The sequence below is a fragment of the Aquarana catesbeiana genome, linkage group LG03, assembly GCF_042186555.1.
Source record: "Aquarana catesbeiana isolate 2022-GZ linkage group LG03, ASM4218655v1, whole genome shotgun sequence".
Taxonomy (NCBI): domain Eukaryota; kingdom Metazoa; phylum Chordata; class Amphibia; order Anura; family Ranidae; genus Aquarana; species Aquarana catesbeiana.
Genome location: NC_133326.1, coordinates 473,665,614 through 473,683,371, shown reverse-complemented (window position 1 = coordinate 473,683,371; position 17,758 = coordinate 473,665,614). Strand labels below are relative to the sequence as shown.

The window sequence follows — 17,758 nt, the reverse complement described above, 5'->3', positions numbered from 1 at the left end:
TTGCTATGAAAAAGGCTGTGCAGGAGCTGTACCTTCATCTCAGCAGCTTTTGAACAACAGCCTTTTACATGTCTGGTTGGCAGCACCCCATACATGTGATAATTGCCATTAGAACAATGTAAAACAAGGCTTCTCTGAAGATTATGTAGTCTTTAAAAAAAATCCTGTTTACAGAGAGACAGTTGAATTTAACATTAGGTGCTTTGAGCAGATTTTCTCACCTGGATCACTTCATTGTATTCACTATTCATTGACAAGGAATCTTCATCATTCAAAATATCCTTTAGTTGTGGAAAATCCAAAGGCCTTAAAAAGGTGAAGTCAGTTCGCTCTAATGCTGGTGAAAGGCAAGTAGTATAACACTGGTTTGTAGGTCGAGTCAAAGTCTTAACCTCCATATATTTTAGAGTTCCATCTGAATTAAGCTGTAGAGTTGGTTGATAGTGACACTGAAAATCATTTATGTCAGACCCAGTGGTGCAACTGCGGACACTTCTGTTATTTTTTGTTCTTACACACTTGACAATTAAAACAATAAAAGTAATGATTGATACAGTACTGACAGCTGATAAAGATATTATCAAGTATAATGTCATATCTGATTGTTCATTATGAGCTGTTTGGAAATCTTGGGATTTTGGAGTTTCATCTTGAATGATATCCTCAAATGATACAAAAATAGTAGCTGTGCTTGATAAAGCTGGTTGTCCGTTGTCTTTAACTTCAACCAATATGGTGTAGGTGCTATCATCTGACTCATGTAAAGTTCGCATCATTCGTATCTCACCTGTGTGTGGTGCCACTCTAAACATGGAAGGGTCAGAAGCTTCCAAGATACTGTAAGACAACCATGCATTATAACCGGAATCTGCATCCACTGCTGCTACTTTGGTGACCAAATAACCTGCAGATACAGGACGAGGTATTCTTTGATGCTCAATGGCCTCCCTGGTCAAGAGAGGATAGAGGATGTTTGGATGATTATCATTTTGGTCCAAAATAAATATGTAAAGAGTGGCATTTGATTTTAATTTTGGAGATCCGCCATCTTCAACAAAAACAGTGGCTTCCAAGAGTTGAATATATTCATAGTTGAAGGACCTCTGAGCATATACATTTCCACTGTATTCATTTATATATATGTATGAAGACACTGGAGAGCCAGCAATATATATTTCTGATAGAGAAAATTTTAGGTGTGAATTCTCTCCTTCATCTGCATCAGTGGCAAATAAAGTGCAAAGAAATATTCCTGGTACATTATTTTCATGTATGTAAGCAGTAAAGGAATGGTGTGAAAAAATTGGAGAATTGTCATTAACATCTGAAATATTGAGAACAATTGTTCTTTCTGTGTACATCAAAGGAGACCCTAAATCTGCTGCAACTAAGTGGATAACGTATTGAGCTGTAATCTCCCGATCCAAAATACCATCTGTGATCAAAGAATAGTGATTTTCGAAGGATTTAAAAGAAAAAGGTAGCCCTGGTGGTACCTCCAACTGAACTTGACCATTTTCGCCAGAATCTCGATCAATTATATTAAACAGTCCAATCACTGTGCCAATTGGTGTATTTTCTGGTATTGGATTTTCAAGAGACATTACAACAACTTCAGGGGCATTGTCATTGGAATCTTGAATTTCCACTTGTATAACACAATGTCCTTCCATTACTGGAACACCTTTATCTTTTGCTCTTACATAAATTTCAAAGAAACTGCTCTCTTCAAAATCTATATTTCCTTGAACATAAATTTCACCTGTGTGTGGATCTAGCTTGAACAGCTTTCCCACTGATTTTAAGCTGTGATCTTCAAAAATATACTCAATTTCACTGTTTGAACCTTCATCGGCATCTGTAGCATTAAGGTTTATTAATAATGTTCCTGGGATAATATTTTCTGATAAACTTGCTTTATAAACAGGTTGATCAAATGTAGGTGGATTGTCATTATTATCTAAAACAAGCACAGATATTCTTGTTTTTCCTGACTTAGGTGGCTGGCCACCATCCAGAGCTGTCAGTATAAGGTGATGTTCTGCTATTGCCTCTCTATCTAAAGCATTTTCTAAAACTAATTCAGGTAAAAGTGTTCCATCTTTTAACTGTTTGACATTTAGTGAAAAGTATTGGCTTGGGCTCATTTCATAGGAGCTTACAGCATTAGAACCTACATCCAGGTCAATAGCATTTTCCAAAGGAAACCTCAACCCTGGAGTAGCCAGTTCTGCTATTTTAATTAGTCGAGCATTATTTACAAAGTGAGGTGAATTATCATTTATGTCCTGGATCTCAACAATCAAATGAAACAACTCTAATGGTTTTTCTATTAGTAGTTCTACAGGCAGCAAGCAGCTTGAACTAAAGCCACAGAGACTCTCTCTGTCTATCTTTTCATTCAGTAGCAGCTCTCCGTTTTCAAATCTCAAAACAAAATACCTCCTGCTTTCTTCAGATCCTAGTCTTATACTCCTCTGAGATATTTGTTCAGCATTTAATCCCAGATCATGAGCCACATTTCCAATAAATGTCCCAGGCTCTGATTCCTCCATTATAGTATAATAAAGCTGTCCACAGACCCTTCCCCACAAATCAAGATAAACAAAATATAATACTTGCCATAGCCAAGTATTGAAATGCTTCCTGAAGTCCATTTTAAATATATAATGTAGGTCCCTGAGATGGATAGGCACGAGATGTCAGGTTTCTAGATAAGCTCAAACATCATGATATGGTCTGAAGTAATCCAATAAAGCAAATTAAATCCTTCCTAACTCTTCCTTTTTAGCATCGATTTTGCATAGCTTTGTTCTTCTTACTGATCAAAGTGAGAGAGGGAGGGTGAGTCACTGACGGGGGTGGAGAGAATGAAGACAGTAAAAGCAGATATTATGTGGTAGCACATAAGATTATTGGTTGGGAGTTACTCCCACTCTTCCAATGACTAAAATTGCCTTGGCTTTACAAAACATACTAAAATTATAGCATCTCTTCGTACAGAGCAACCGATGTAATCCACTTCTCATTTAAATATGCTAAACAGCAATTTTGGAATAGACTTGTAATCCATAAAAAGAAAAGCACACCCAAAGTTAATTTCTAATAATAAAATGATATATTTTGACGAGATATTCATTCTGCTAGAGCAGATGGAACCAAGAAAGATACATTAATCTTTTACATACATTGAAATTTGAACATGACGCAACATATTGTAATTATACATAAGTAATTTACCATGGTGATACGCAAATTAATTTGGTTAGAGCATTCTTTATTAAAAAAAGGATTCAAGAAATAAGTAGAATCCTAATGTGTGTGACAATGCAGAATGGATATCTTTTTTTTTTCTGTATGAGCAATCTATCATAAATCCAAGATTATTTTTGATTCTTTTCCAAGAACACGTGGGTACCGAATGCTCAAGCCCCGTCTGTTGCAATGTTGTTAAAAAGTGCTTGTGTGGGAAGCTATCTAATAAAATCCTACAATTTACCACGCAAAATAATTCTGCATTAAATACATGATTATATCATTTTTTATTTTCCCTGAGAGCAGATACAATTACTAAAAATGTAAAAACTTTCATCAACCAAAAAATAAAGTTTTCACACCAAACAAACCAAAGATGATGTTTAAAACAAAAAAACAAAATAATCAGTAACTAACGCTGAGAGCACTGAGTGTAGAAAACAGAGCTTTGTAGTTGTTAACATTTATCTTAACTATGTACTGTAGCTCTGATACTTGACATTGTCATTGATTTTAGGAGTTGACAGGCAGTAAGGATAATTTTCTAAGATTAGAGCAATCAGAATCTGAAGAAGCTGTGCATGGCAACCAATGAGCTTTTGGGTTTCATTTTCACAGCTTAACTAACCAAGTTGAAGATGGAAGTTGATTGGTTACCATGCACAGCTGCTACAGATTCTGTCTGCTACAGTTTTATAAAATTCCCCCCAATGTGTTTAAAGAGGGAGTCCACCTGAAAAAGAATTATTAAAAGCCAGCAGCTACAACTACTTCAGCTGCTGACTTTTAATAAACGGACACTTACCTGTCTTAGAGTCGAGCGATGTCGGCAGCCGAGGCCGAGCAATAGCTTGGCTCTCGACTGCTGCCGCCGCCATTCTCGGTGAGGGAATAAGGAAGTGAAGCTTTGCGGCTTCACTTCCCGGCTCCCTACTGCGCATGCGCGAGTCGCGCTGCGCACCATAAGTGGTCCCCGCTATCTCCTGGGACCTGTGTGTTTCCCAGGAGACAGTGGGGCAGTGCGAGAGGGGGCGTGACTCCCGTGGGAGTCTATTCCCGGAAGTGGGTGCAGATACCTGTCTAATACAGGTATCTGCACCCCCCTCCCCCCTGAAAGGTGCCAATTGTGGCACCGAAGGGGGGGAGGAATCAGATGAGCGGAAGTCCCACTTTTAGGTGGAACTCAGCTTTAAATATGAAGCTGGGGTGGCTCTTGGACAAATAGCTGTTATCCTTGCACCACTTTTAAGTGACACTGGGGACTCAAGTGGTTATGCAAACATTTTTTTCTTGAATGCGTTACAAAGTTTCTTACCTGGAGATCCTGCCAGTAACAGCAATACCTGTTATATGCTAACAAAGCTAAGCCAATGCCTCGCATCAGCTTGCTCTGTGTAATTGGCTATTTGGCTACCTTTCTGCTAGCTTTATACACACAATGCTACCCCACAACATATATACAGTACAGGGAGACAACATTAATGTGTTACTGGCAAATGATTAGGCGAAAATAAAGGATAAAAAGCCTAAAAAAAGAAAATGAATGAGGCCACTGCATCTAACCTACCATGCTTTACCAGTCAGTGCAAAAATAATTAGATCTTGTGCCTCCTTACCCGGGTGGGGGGGTCATGCCTGATGTCACCCACGGTCATCTTCCTGGTTAGAGACCAGTAATCGTGCAATGCTCGTTTGCCTGCACTTGGCTGGAGTGCTATGTTTGTAAGTAGGATTCTTCTTTTTATATTGAAAATAAACCTGTCAAACGGAGAGCACTAGATTATTTTTCTTTGTCCTCATGTCTGGAGAGATCATCGGCTGGATCGTATGTTATCGGTACCCCAAGTGTGGGTCAAATCTGTGTGACCTTTACAGGTCGAGTCTGTGAGGTGAGAGGCTTGAATATCTGTGGTGGATGGGCTGTGAACACCACTTCACCTCTTGTCTGTCATCCATCATTGCACATAAGGAGGCTCTCTTTGTTTGCTCTTACACAGGAGCTTTCATCACTGAATGTTTTTTTATGGACAATTAATTTATTGCACTGCACTATATTTTGTTTTATTAGTAGGTAGAAGCACTCAAAGGTTTATTAAAAGCAAATCCAGAATGGGGGCATGGCCTGGAGAGTGATGGAGTAGGATGTGGATAGAGTGAGCTCCTCTTGCCGTCTATCCCATCTACTATCCTGCACACAAACCTGCCTACACACCTACCTGTACGACTTCCATTGAATCCTGGAACAAGCCGGGAACATGTCTCCACCTAAAAGGACTACCGATGCGATGGATAAGTGGAAGAAATATCACCATCAGGAGAAAGACCAGCAGGCCAAAGATGGCGCCAAAATATGCCCAGACACGAAGCAACATAAGGCTGACACCACTAAGGTACAGAATGCAATAGCAACGCTTCAGGGTACACTCACCGCGAAAATAGACAAGGTGAAAATAGATATATCTCTTCTACGTCAAGATCTGTCTGAACTTAAAGACAGGGTCACAGAGGCAGAAACCCGCATTGGCACGGCAGAAGACATCCAGCATCCTCTATGTCACACCATGGAGGATGACACGAAGAATCGTCAGAGACGCTGTAACCTCTGGTTCATTGGGCTCCAGGAAAGAACAGAAGGAAATGACCCAGCTGATTACCTGGAGACCCTTCTGATCAAAACCTATGGTAGAGAAGCCTTCTCTGTCATGTTTGTGGTGGAGAGGGCACACAGTATACCGGCGAAACCCCCACCAGGCGGAGCACACCCCCAAACTTTTATTGCCAAGTTCCTCAATTTTAAGGACAGAGACAAAATCCTGAGACTAACCAGGAAACAAGGTAATATTCCTATGGGCAATGGGCAGGTAGCAGTGTTCCCTGACTTTTCTAACAAAGTGCAATGAAAGAGACCTAGAGATACAAGACGTCAAACAGCGACTACGTGAACTACACCTTAAATACGCCATGTTGTTTTCTGCCAGACTCAGAGTGGAAGAAGATGGCCGAGTGCAGTTTTTTTAAGATGCGGCCATGGCTGCGGCATGGCTCGACCAACGAGGTCGCCAGCTTAATAGCATGATAGACCGGACACCCCCGTGAGTACAGTTACTTTGAATACCTACCAGGAGGCTTTCTTCTTTCCCTCTCCCCCTCCATATACCCTGCATTTTAATTCCCTAATGCCTCGGGTCCTGTAAGGGATCGAAGACATAAGTTATGCACTATGAGAGGGGGAGTGAAACCCTTATACATCATATCTCATACTGCTGATCTGGGATTATTTATTTATTTATTTATTTATTTATTTATTTCAGGTACTTATATAGCGCCGTCAATTTACGCAGCGCTTTACATATACATTGTACATTCACATCAGTCCCTACCCTCAAGGGGCTTACAATCTAAGGTCCCTAACTCACATTCATACATACTAGGGACAATTTAGACAGGATCCAATTAACCTACCAGCATGTCTTTGGAGTGTGGGAGGAAACCGGAGTACCCGGAGGAAACCCACGCAGGCACAGGGAGAACATGCAAACTCCAAGCAGGTAGTGTCATGGTTGGGATTCGAACCAGTGACCCTTCTTACTGCTAGGCGAGAGTGCTATCCACTACACCACTGTGCCGCCCATACTGTTACCTGCACACGTTCATTCTTGTCGCTGCATGGAGAATCTTTATTCTTTATGGCTGACACAGTGTTGTCTGCCCTGACAGGTATACCTAATAATAAATCATTCTCCTGTCTGCAAGAGACCCACACAGGCGGAGTTCCAGAGAGAATTGGATTCCCCCCTCACTAATAATATTGTTCTTTCATACAGTTCTTATTGAAAAGACTGATTCAAGATGTGTACCTCCAGCCAGTTTGATCTGCTGGACGATTGTTCACAAATTGGTTCCACCAAGTTGGGGAAGTGAGGAGCTGGGAGGGATGGAAAATGCTCGATCTCTGGATTGGAGCGTTGGGTTGAAATACACCATTGTTCAAATGGTACTAACTTGGAATGCACGTTTGAAAGCACATGAATATCATATGTTTTACTTGAATATATATGTGTTTGAACCAGATTCTTTACTTTGTATTGGCACTGCTCTGCTGGTCTATATATACACCATTTGCCCACAAGCCTCATGACTATAATTAAGTTTATGACATGGAGCGTACGGGGAGTGCGGGATAACATTAAATGCACTGCAGCCCTTGAGTTCTTAAAAGCACAGAAAACAGATATTATAGCTTTAGTAGAAACTCATGTTACAGGTCACTTGCAGGCTGCTCTGAACTGCCCCTGGGTGGGCTGGGCATATCATAGTACGTACACAAACCTATCCAGGGGGGTTTCTATACTTATTGCAAAATCCACCCAATTTGAATTGGTTTCACTGGTGTCAGACTAGCAGGGCAGATACCTGTTTTTACATGCGGTAATAGGGAGATCCCCCTTGCTACTATTAGCTTGCTACATCCCTCCCCCATCAGATCAGATGTGGTTACAGAGGGCCTAGCATTTATGGCTCAATGCCAGACGGTACCTGCTGTGTGGATGGGGGATTTTAATATAACAATGATCCCCTCAATGGATCGTCTGGTGCAGACGGAGACCCGAGCCGGAGAGCCACTGCAGACTAGGCTATGTCGTACATTGACCGAATTTGCCTTGATCGATGTATGGAGATATCATAACCCAACAGCCAGAGCTTATACGTGCCACTCCACTAGTCATAATACAATGTCTAGAATAGACTTTATACTAATCTCTAAAACTCTTTTACCTAAAGTCACAGGCTCGGGATTTGCACCTAGGGCACTGTCAGATCACTCCCCATGCTGGATGACAGCATCTCTGCTAGTCTCATCCCCTACACATATATGGAGGCTTAACCCCTACTGGTTATCGGTTCTTCCAGACCATGACTCAATAGCAAGGGAAATGTAAGTCTTCTTTGATAAGATCCAGGATCCATCCATGCTTAACTCACAATGGAATAGATTTAAAATACATGCACGTTGTATCCTTTCCACAAGAATAAATAGGCTCAAGCTGTCATCTAAACTTATAATACAACTGTCGTTAGATAAACTACAGGAGTTAGAAATTACATATAACACACATCCCACTTCTGAAAACCTAAATAAAGTTAAGCTTCAGGCCCACACGGTTACACAACTATATACCGAGAAGGCTAAGCAACATATATTCTTTTGTAAGCAGCGGGTCTATGAACAGGGGGAGAAAGCCGGGAAGCTATTTGCATACCTAGCTCATCTAGACAATAGACCACCAGTGGTAGTCTCCCTAACTGAACCAGATGGAATAAATGTCACGACCCCTCCCAAGTTGCAGCCAAATTCAAACAATTCTATAGTAATCTGTACAAATCACAATGTATATATGCTCAAAGAGACATTCAAAATTATCTACATACCATACAGTTCCCCGTCTAAATCCTGAACAAATCAAACAATTAGAAGCACCCATAACTACACATGATATTACCAAGGCAATTTCCCAACTAGCTAAATCTAAAGCACCAGGGTTGGATGGACTGGAATTTTATGCAACCTACTCTGATATACTTATCCCAAGCTGAAGACCCTGTACCAATCTATATTTGACCTAGACATGCTTCCCACCCAAATTATAGTACTTCCCAAACCAGGTAAGGACCCCCACTACCCTGAATCATACCGCCATATGTCACTTTTACCAGTGGATATTAAAATACTAGCTAAAATACTTGCCTCCCAGCTAAAAACGGTTATACTTTCCTTAATTCACCCGGATCAAACCCGATTTTTGCCAGGGCAAAACACTGCTATGAACACCAGATGTTTATATATGAATATTCAGGCTCAACATGACAATTCCAGCTCCAGGGTGGTGGTGGTCTTAGATACGGCCAAAGCCTTCGATTCAGTCAAATGGCTGTATCTCTGGGAGTGCCTTCATAGTTTTGGATTCCGTCCACATTATATATAGTGGGTACAGCTCCTATACCAGACACCCAAAGCGAGAATATTCGTGAATGGTTGGCTTTCAGATCAATTCCCCCTCGAGAGGGGCACACATCAGGGCTGCCCCCTCTCCCCCCTACTATATGCACTAGCAGCTGAACCATTAGCAATAGCCATTGGGGCAGACCCTGATATTGTAGGCTTACAACGGGGCCCCACATTGGAGAAAATAGGCCTATATGCAGATGATACCATATTCTATCTAGCAGACCAGGGACCATCGCTTCAAGCTGCATTGACAATTATTGAACAGATGGGAAGTTTTTCAGGACTACGCATAAACTGGGACAAATCCCAGATCCTCCCTATAGACATTTTCCCTCTTCCCTCTGTGGTTCCTATGCTGCCCCTAACCAGAGTGTCAAAGATCAAATACTTGGGAGTGGCGATCACCAGAAATCTCAGGGATTATATTCCCCTGAATATAGAACCGTTATTTGCGCTGCTTAAAACCAAAACTCAAGCATGGCCCAGACTACCCTTAGGAGTGATGGGGCGCATAAACATAATTAAAATGATTATACTACCTAAAATCCTATATATGGTTTGGCATGCCCCCTTCTATAGCCCCCTGAACATTTTTAAATAAATGGAGGCCATCCTAAACTCTTTTATATGGGGACATAGTAGGCATAAATTAACGTGGCATATTTTGAAAAATCCCGCATCTATGGGAGGAACTTCTCTCCCAGACCTACAGGACTACTATTTAGCATCTCAGCTTTCCCATCTGTATCATTTTAATGCAACTGAAACACAGCGCTATAGATCCCTGGTTTGCAATAACCCCGGACACCCGGCATACACCCCTCTCCAAGCTATCCTTCGTGGGAAGTAAACGAATAGCATTTTATCCCGATATAATGCAGGGATGCTACTACATCATCAGAGGGTATGGGAAATCACTCTTAAAAAACAAAACATAGGACAGATACACTCCCACACGCCACTATGGCTAAACAGCCATATGCCCGAACTATACTCCATACCGGACTCGACAGTCTGGGACTTACACGGGATAATATACCTACACCAAGTACTATCGACCTCCGGGCCTAAGACGTTTCAAACACTTAAAGAAGAATTCATGCTCCCAAATCACCTATTATTTATATACCTGCAGCTTCATCACGCGATACGAGCCCAGCTCGTGAACCTCGAGGTCACGATAGACCCCCCTCCTGTTTTAAATATAATTATGGGTGAGGATCCCTCTAAACTTATATCAAACGTTTATTCCATTCTTAGACTTCAGAAGACGATAACAGTCGCTCAAACAGCTAAAAACGCATGGGAACAAGATGTAGGCCCTATTAATGATACGGATTGGGATGAAATACTTTAGGGAGTCAAGACAGTATCCCCTAAAACATCAGATAGGCTGACGCAACTGTATATCATACTCAAAGCGTACCTGACGCCATTGAGACTGGCCAGGTTCCAACATACAAACAACTCATCATGTCGCCTATGTACAGCTGCCCCTGGTACGTTTTATCACCTGATATGGAGCTGCCCCAATATACAAGCTTATTGGCTACAGGTAGTTGGCTTCTTCCATGATAATATGGGATCCCCTGTAGTCTTTGATCCTAAGTTGTGTCTGCTGAGTTTACTGCCAGAAGCAGAAGTAGACAAATATCAAGCTACATTTATATATGAAACTCTCTTTTTGGCACGTAAAGTAGTGGCCAGGCTCTGGATAAAGGCAGTACCTCCCACGATCCAGATATGGAAGAAAGACATCAATAATACCCTTTCATTTAAAAAAATTGGTATCTACCCACAGGGGATGCTCACACAAATACTCCAGAGTATGGGATAGATGGCTGGAGGATGGTGAAACATGTACTTGATAGCGTCGAGCCCCTAAGGGAACTAAATCACACCCCAGGGTTGTACCCCTGCCCTATAGTGCAGGTATTTGTTATCCTTCTCTATATTTCCATAGAACCTAGGAAAAGAGGCACCAATATCACTGTCCACTATATTAGAATAATGCTGTTATCTTTGATACATGTATTGTTTAGGCCACTGAAACAAATGCATGTTAACTTACCTTCTTTGATAATTGTACTTAAATGCAATGTACTATGGGCTTTTCACAATAATAAAGTTGTTTTTTTCCAAGTAAAAAAAAAAGGAAATCCAGAATACTCACATTTCCAACAGTAAAAACGAGCGTGTCAGATACACAATGTTTGGTGGAATCTAACCAACAAGATGGTCGCAGTCCGCACATGCAGCAACGTGGCGGATTGCATCCAGGCTGCACCCTATGTGTTTTGTCCAATCAGACACCATCCAAACATTATGTATCTGAGACGCTCGTTTTTACTGTTGGAAATGTGAGTATTCTGGATTTACTTTTAATAAACCTTTGAGTGCTTCTGCCTATTACACTATTAGGCGGTGTTTGTTCTCATTTTGGCATATCTGACCTGCTGAAAGACGATTCTCAGAGGGGCCAACTAGTTTGATGTTATCTTTGATGAACACAGTCGAGTCTGAGGAGTGTTGGAGCGCTGTTAGACCACCTATAATTTAGTGGTCCACATCTAAGGGTAAGAGGCCTGATGTGCTATGTTGTCGGTGGAGGATTATATCACCTACAGTTTATATCACAACACACTCTGGGTGTCCCCTAGGATTTGTGGACTTTTATATGTATGGACTTTTAGGAGGCTACATTTGTGTTATATATGCTGGGAGTTCCTAGGATTTGTGGTCTTTTTTTATAAATGGACTTTTAGAGTGCTGCATTTTTTTTCTATTTATGTTACAGTGGTGGCTGGTGCTCCATCGGTCGGGGGGGGGGGTGGCAGACGGACCTGACCATGGACCCCCCTGTCGCTCCTGTCCACCACCACACCAACACCCCCCCCCCCGGTCACCGGCTTTCTTACTGTGTGCTGCTATCTCCAGATGGACTATGCCCAGGGCTGCCAGCTTGATGAGGTCGGTGTCAGAGGGGGATCGATGTCAGAGAGGTTGCATGGTGTGCGCTTACAAAGGGGTGATCCATGGAGAATGGTGTGCATTAAGCATGGCGGCATCACTGCTGCTCTCTGATACCTAACCCTTCCCTCTATAGGTGTGTGCTCCCCTCTTCTGCAGCCAGCAACCCATCTCTGACAGCCACAGGAGGAGCTAACAGCACTCACCATGGAGGGGCCGGAGGATCGAATTTGGTGGCTGGCGGGTCGGTCGGTCCTCGGCATCACGGCAGCCATGCGTCTCCTTCCTCCTCCTCCTAGGCCAATAGGATCACTTCTCCTTTTGGCTAATTGGGAAACGGGTCTCAAGACCCGCTTCCTGATTGGTTGGGAGGAGAATCAGTGTGACAATAGTGAATATTAATTCACTATTGTCACACAACTGGGTGGGCTCGGGGGGCAGAGCTCACCCTTTTTTGAAGCCTATTAAAAACTCAAGCTCTAATCATGTCCCTAAAAAAAAACCCCATTGTAATCCATGCATCCGGTGCCCCACAGGTAGATTAGGGGACCGGACACGCGGATAGGGGGGCGACACCCATGCGCCTCTAATGGACAGGCCACCACTGATATGTTACAATTGTTACCTACAATTTCTGCAATTTGTAGTCCACAATCCAAGCGTAGTGGAAATTCTTTTGTTTAAATGTAAAAGCCTGCTTTTGACAGCACAACTGTGTACACAATTCTTTATGATGTGCAGATTACATAAACCCTTCCAGTCAGAGATTACATTTAACCACTTGACCTGTGGAATGTTTTACCCCCTTCATGATCATTTTTTGCTATTCAGCACTGTACTACTTTAACTGGCAATTGCACAATCATGCAACACTGTAGACAAATTAAATTTATATTGTTATTATTATATTTCAGTGCCTTGAAAAAGTATTCATACCCCTTCATACCCCTTGACATTTTTCACATTTTGTCATGTTGCAACCAAAAATTTAAATGTATTTAATTGGGATTTGTGTTGATAGACCAACACAAAGTGGCATATAATTGTGGGAGGAAAATGATAAATGGTTTTCAACATTTTTTTACAAATAAATATCTGAAAAGTGTGGCATGCATTTGTATTCAGTCCCCCTGAGTCAATACTTTGTAGAAACACCTTTTGCTGCAATTACAGCTGCAAGTCTATTTGTGTATGTCTCGGCCAGCTTTGCACATCTAGAGAGTGAAATATTTGCACATTCTTCTTTGAAAAATAGCTCAAGCTCTGTCAGATTGAATGGAGAGCGTTTGTGGACAGCAATTTCCAAGTCTTGCCACAGATATTCAATTGGATTTAGGTCTGGACTTTGACTGCGCCATTATAACACAAGAATATGCTTTCATCTAAACCATTGTAGCTCTGGCTGTATGTGTAGGGTCGCTGTCCTGCTGAAAGGTGATCCTCCACCCCAGGCTCAAATCTTTTGCAGACAGGTTTTCTTCTAATGCCGTGTACACACGACCGGTTTAGCCGTCGGAATAAACTCCAAAGGTTTCTCTGATGGAACTCCGATGGAATTCCATTCAAGCGGTCTTGCCTACACACGGTCAATCCAAAGTCCGATCAAAGTCCGACCGTCCAGAATGTGGTGACATACAGCACGTACGACGGGACTAGAAAAAGGAAGTTCATTAGCCAGTAGCCAATAGCTTCCGTCTCGTACTTGCTTCAGAGCAAGCATTGCTTTTGGTCCGTCGGAACAGCATACAGACGAGCGGTTTTCACTATAGGAATTGGTTCCGTCAGAAATATTTAGAGCATGTTCTATTTCTAGGTCCATCAGAATTTGCGAAAAAAAAAGTCCGATGAGGCACACACACGATCAGAATAGATGATGAAAAGCTTCCGTCTAACTTTTTCTGTTGGACATTCCGCTCGTGTGTACACGGCTTTTGATTGCCCTGTATTGGCTCCATCCATCTTCCTATCAACTCTAACCAGCTTCCCTGTCCCTGCTGAAGAAAAGCAGCCCCACAACATGCTGCTGCCACCAATATGTTTCATATTCCACCACACAGAGTGTTTTGCTTTTAGGCCAAAAAGTTCAATTTTGGTCTCATTTGACCAGAGCACCTTCTTCCACATTTTTGCTGGGTCTCCCACATGGCTTCTCACAAACTGAAAACATGATTTCTTATGGCTTCTTTCAACAATGGCTTTCTTATAACAATGGCTTTCTTCTTGCCACTCTTTCATAAAGGCCAGATTTGTGGGGTGCATGACTAATAGTTTCTCCCACATGAGCTGTGGATCTCTGCAGCTCCTCCAGAGTTACAATGCACCTCTTGGCTGCTTCTCTGATTAATGCTCTCCTTGCCTGGCCTGTCAGTTTAGGTGGATGGCCATGTCTTGGTAGGTTTTCAGTTGTGCCATACTCTTTCTATTTTCAGATGATGGATTGAACAGTGCTCCGTGAGATGTTCAAAGCGTAGGATATTTTTTAATAACCTAACCCTGCTTAAAACTTTTCCACAACTTTATCCCTGTGGAGTTAACTATGATTCTTTAGTAAACCTCTGAGGGCTTCACAGAACAGCTGTATTTATACTGAGATTAAATTACACACAGGTGAACTCTATTTACCAATTAGGTGACTTCTGAAGGCTATTGGTTCCACTAGATTTTAGTTAAGGGTACCAGAGTAAAGGGGGCTGAATACAAATGTACGCCACACTTTTTTTTCAGATGTTTATTTGTAAAAAAAAATGGAAAACCATTTATCATTTTCCTTCCACTTCACAATTATGTGCCACTTTGTGTTGGTCTATCACATAAAATCCCAACAAAATACATTTACGTTTTTGGTCGGAAAAAGACAAAATGTGAAAAATTTCAAGGTGAATACTTTTTCAAGGCATTATATATATAAATTCTTAAATTTTTCACACAAATAGAGCATTATATGCATTAAGATAAAAAGCCTTCTGCGTGCAGCAGCCCCCTCAGCCCCCCTAATACTTACCTGAGCCCCATCTCTGTCCAGCGTTGGGCACAAGTGCCTCGGCCATCTGGGACTCTCCCTTGGCTGAGACACAGCAGCAGTGCCATTAGCTCCTGCTGCTGTCAATCAAAGTCAGTTAGCCAATCAGGAGAGAGAGGGGGCGAGGCCGAACCACAGCTCCATGTCTGAATGGACACAGAGCTGCAGTTTGGCTTGGGTGCCCCCATAGCAAGCTGCTTGCTGTGGGGGCACTCGACAGGAGGGAGGGGCCAGGAGCACCAAAGAGGGACCAGAGAAGAGGGGGATCCAGGCTGCTCTGTGCAAAACTGCTATGGTCACTGCTACCCAGATGTTTGTTTATATGAATATTGGTAATAAGCTCTGCAAAGCGTCATTCCTAGTCGGGGCCTCAATAAACTGGACCATAAAATTGTCTTATCATAGATTTATACATGTTTGCCCTTTAACTGTTCCAGCAGTGCCATTACTCCAGTCAATTTCCAGGTAGTTAAAATCCCCCATTATTATCACTGTCCCAGCCCTTGCAGCCCTTTCTATTTGTGCAAGGAGCTGAGTCTCCACCTCCTCATTAACACTGGGAGGTCTATAACAAACTCCAATGATAACCTTTGTAGTACACACACCCACGTACAGTTCCACCAAAAATGCTTCAGACTCATTACACTCTCCATCAACTAGGTCCTCTTTCACACTCACTTTGAGATCACTTCTCACATAGAGACAGACACCACCACCCTTCCGTTTTAACCTGTCTTTCCGAAAGAGAGCATAGCCAGGAATATTTAATATCCCAGTCATGTGAAGAATGAAGCCAAGATTCAGCAATACCAATGCATCAGAGTTTCCAACTCACCAATTTTGTTTGCCAGACTTCTGGCATTGGTGAACAAACACTTTTATTCATTGTCACATTTCGCACACTTATGTTGCATATTTTTTATTTTAGTACAATCAGTAACATTTCCAGTGGTTGTTTGTAACATGGGAACATTCATATCACCTGCCATAGCCTTCCCCCATCTTTCCCTTTTCCACCCACCAATAGAGTGTTAGTTTACTGTTAGTATAGTGTTTAAGAATAGTGTATCAGTGTAGTGTGTTAGTGTAGTGCAGTGTTTATCACAACATTCCATTACATTTAGTGCTGTATACAGTGCTGTATACCCTTTTTTTCTTTTAACGTAAGGCCATTCCAGCTCTGTACTATCAAGTGGAAGGCAATGTTTTGGAATTGTTACCACCTTACTGCTGACTCATGGTCCAGCAAGCATGGCCAGGGACTATATATTAAATTCACAGAACACTGGGTAACTCTGTTTGCAACTAGGAAGGATGCAGGACAGGGCTCAGTGCTGGAGCTTGTTTTTCCACCACATCTCCTTACAGCTGGTGGTGATAGTGTAAGATCTGTCAGCTCCACCCCCTCCTCCTTCCGCCCCTCCTCCCCATGCCCTCCTCTGCTGGATTGTCCTATGAACCACTGGTACCCTTAAGCGTTCAAGGGGCAATTCAATGAGGCAGGCTAAAAGATGCCATGCAGTGCTTCAGCTGGTCTGTCTAGGGAAGCAGAGATTCTTTCAGCTCTTTCAGCCCCAGAGGTGATTCACACCAAGGAAGCTTGAGCCAGGAATGGTGGTGTGTGATAATGGCACTAACCTTCTGTCAGCCCTTTGACAGGGAAAGTTGCCATGCCTGACACATGTCCTCAATTTGGTGGTGAAGCTTTTCTTAAACAGGTGCCCAGGTTTGCAAGATCTTCTAAAGCAGGCCAGAAGAGTCTGTAGCCATTTCAAGCGGTCATACATAGACAGTGTTTGGTTGGAAATTAGGGGAATTCCACCTGCCCCTAAACCACCTGATTTGTGACATGTCCACACCAGGTGGAACTCAACTTTGGCAATGCTGTTGCTGCAGCTCAGCTGCACATGCAGAAGAGGGCCGTCAATGAGTACCTGTTTGTGCATGGTACAACAAAAGGCTCAGGGAGGCTGGGCTTTTTTCCCCCACACCAATGGCTGCTGATAAAGGATGCATGCACTGTACTGTCACCATATGAGAAGGCAACAAGGATGGTATGCCGTGACAATGCATGCATCAGTGCCTTGACCCTGTTGTGTTTCTGCTGGAGCAGACTCTGTGTGGCATTATAGACAGGGCACTCGAGGCAGAGCAGCGGGAGGAAGAGGAGGATTTCCTTTCCTCTCAAGGCCCGCTTCATGCAGACCCCATTCTTGCGACGCCACAGGACACACAAGAGGAGAGGGAGGAGGCGTATGGTTGTTTTGGAGACATTGAAGCAGAGGAAGACATACGTCAAACCTTAAGAGATGGTTTTCAGTCCCCAGAAACCTTGGGAGTAGTGCATGGCTGGGAGGAGGCAGATACTGTAATCCTCAGTGACCCCAAGGATTCTGCTTCTCATGCCTCCGCAGGGCTTGGGCTCCCTTATTCTTCAAAGCCTGTGAAAGGACCAGAGACTTCATGGCATCAAGGATAGGGATCATTATTGGTTGGCAACCCTCCTT

General features: G+C 42.6%; 1 protein-coding gene across 11 annotated transcripts in view; it reads right to left on the bottom strand.

The window, feature by feature from the left end:
* LOC141132494 (protocadherin gamma-C5-like) overlaps positions 1-17,758 on the bottom strand; it is a 751,191-nt gene that overhangs the window by 399,111 nt on the left and 334,322 nt on the right. For 2 of the 11 annotated variants that reach the window (XM_073620992.1, XM_073620997.1), the window contains exon 1: positions 222-2,863. The exons of the other annotated variants lie outside the window; for them this stretch is intronic. In XM_073620992.1, the coding sequence (XP_073477093.1) occupies positions 222-2,657 (2,436 nt within the window). In that variant the 5' untranslated portion in view covers positions 2,658-2,863. Of the gene's footprint in view, positions 1-221; positions 2,864-17,758 lie in introns of those variants that run through there. 11 annotated transcript variants of the gene reach the window in all.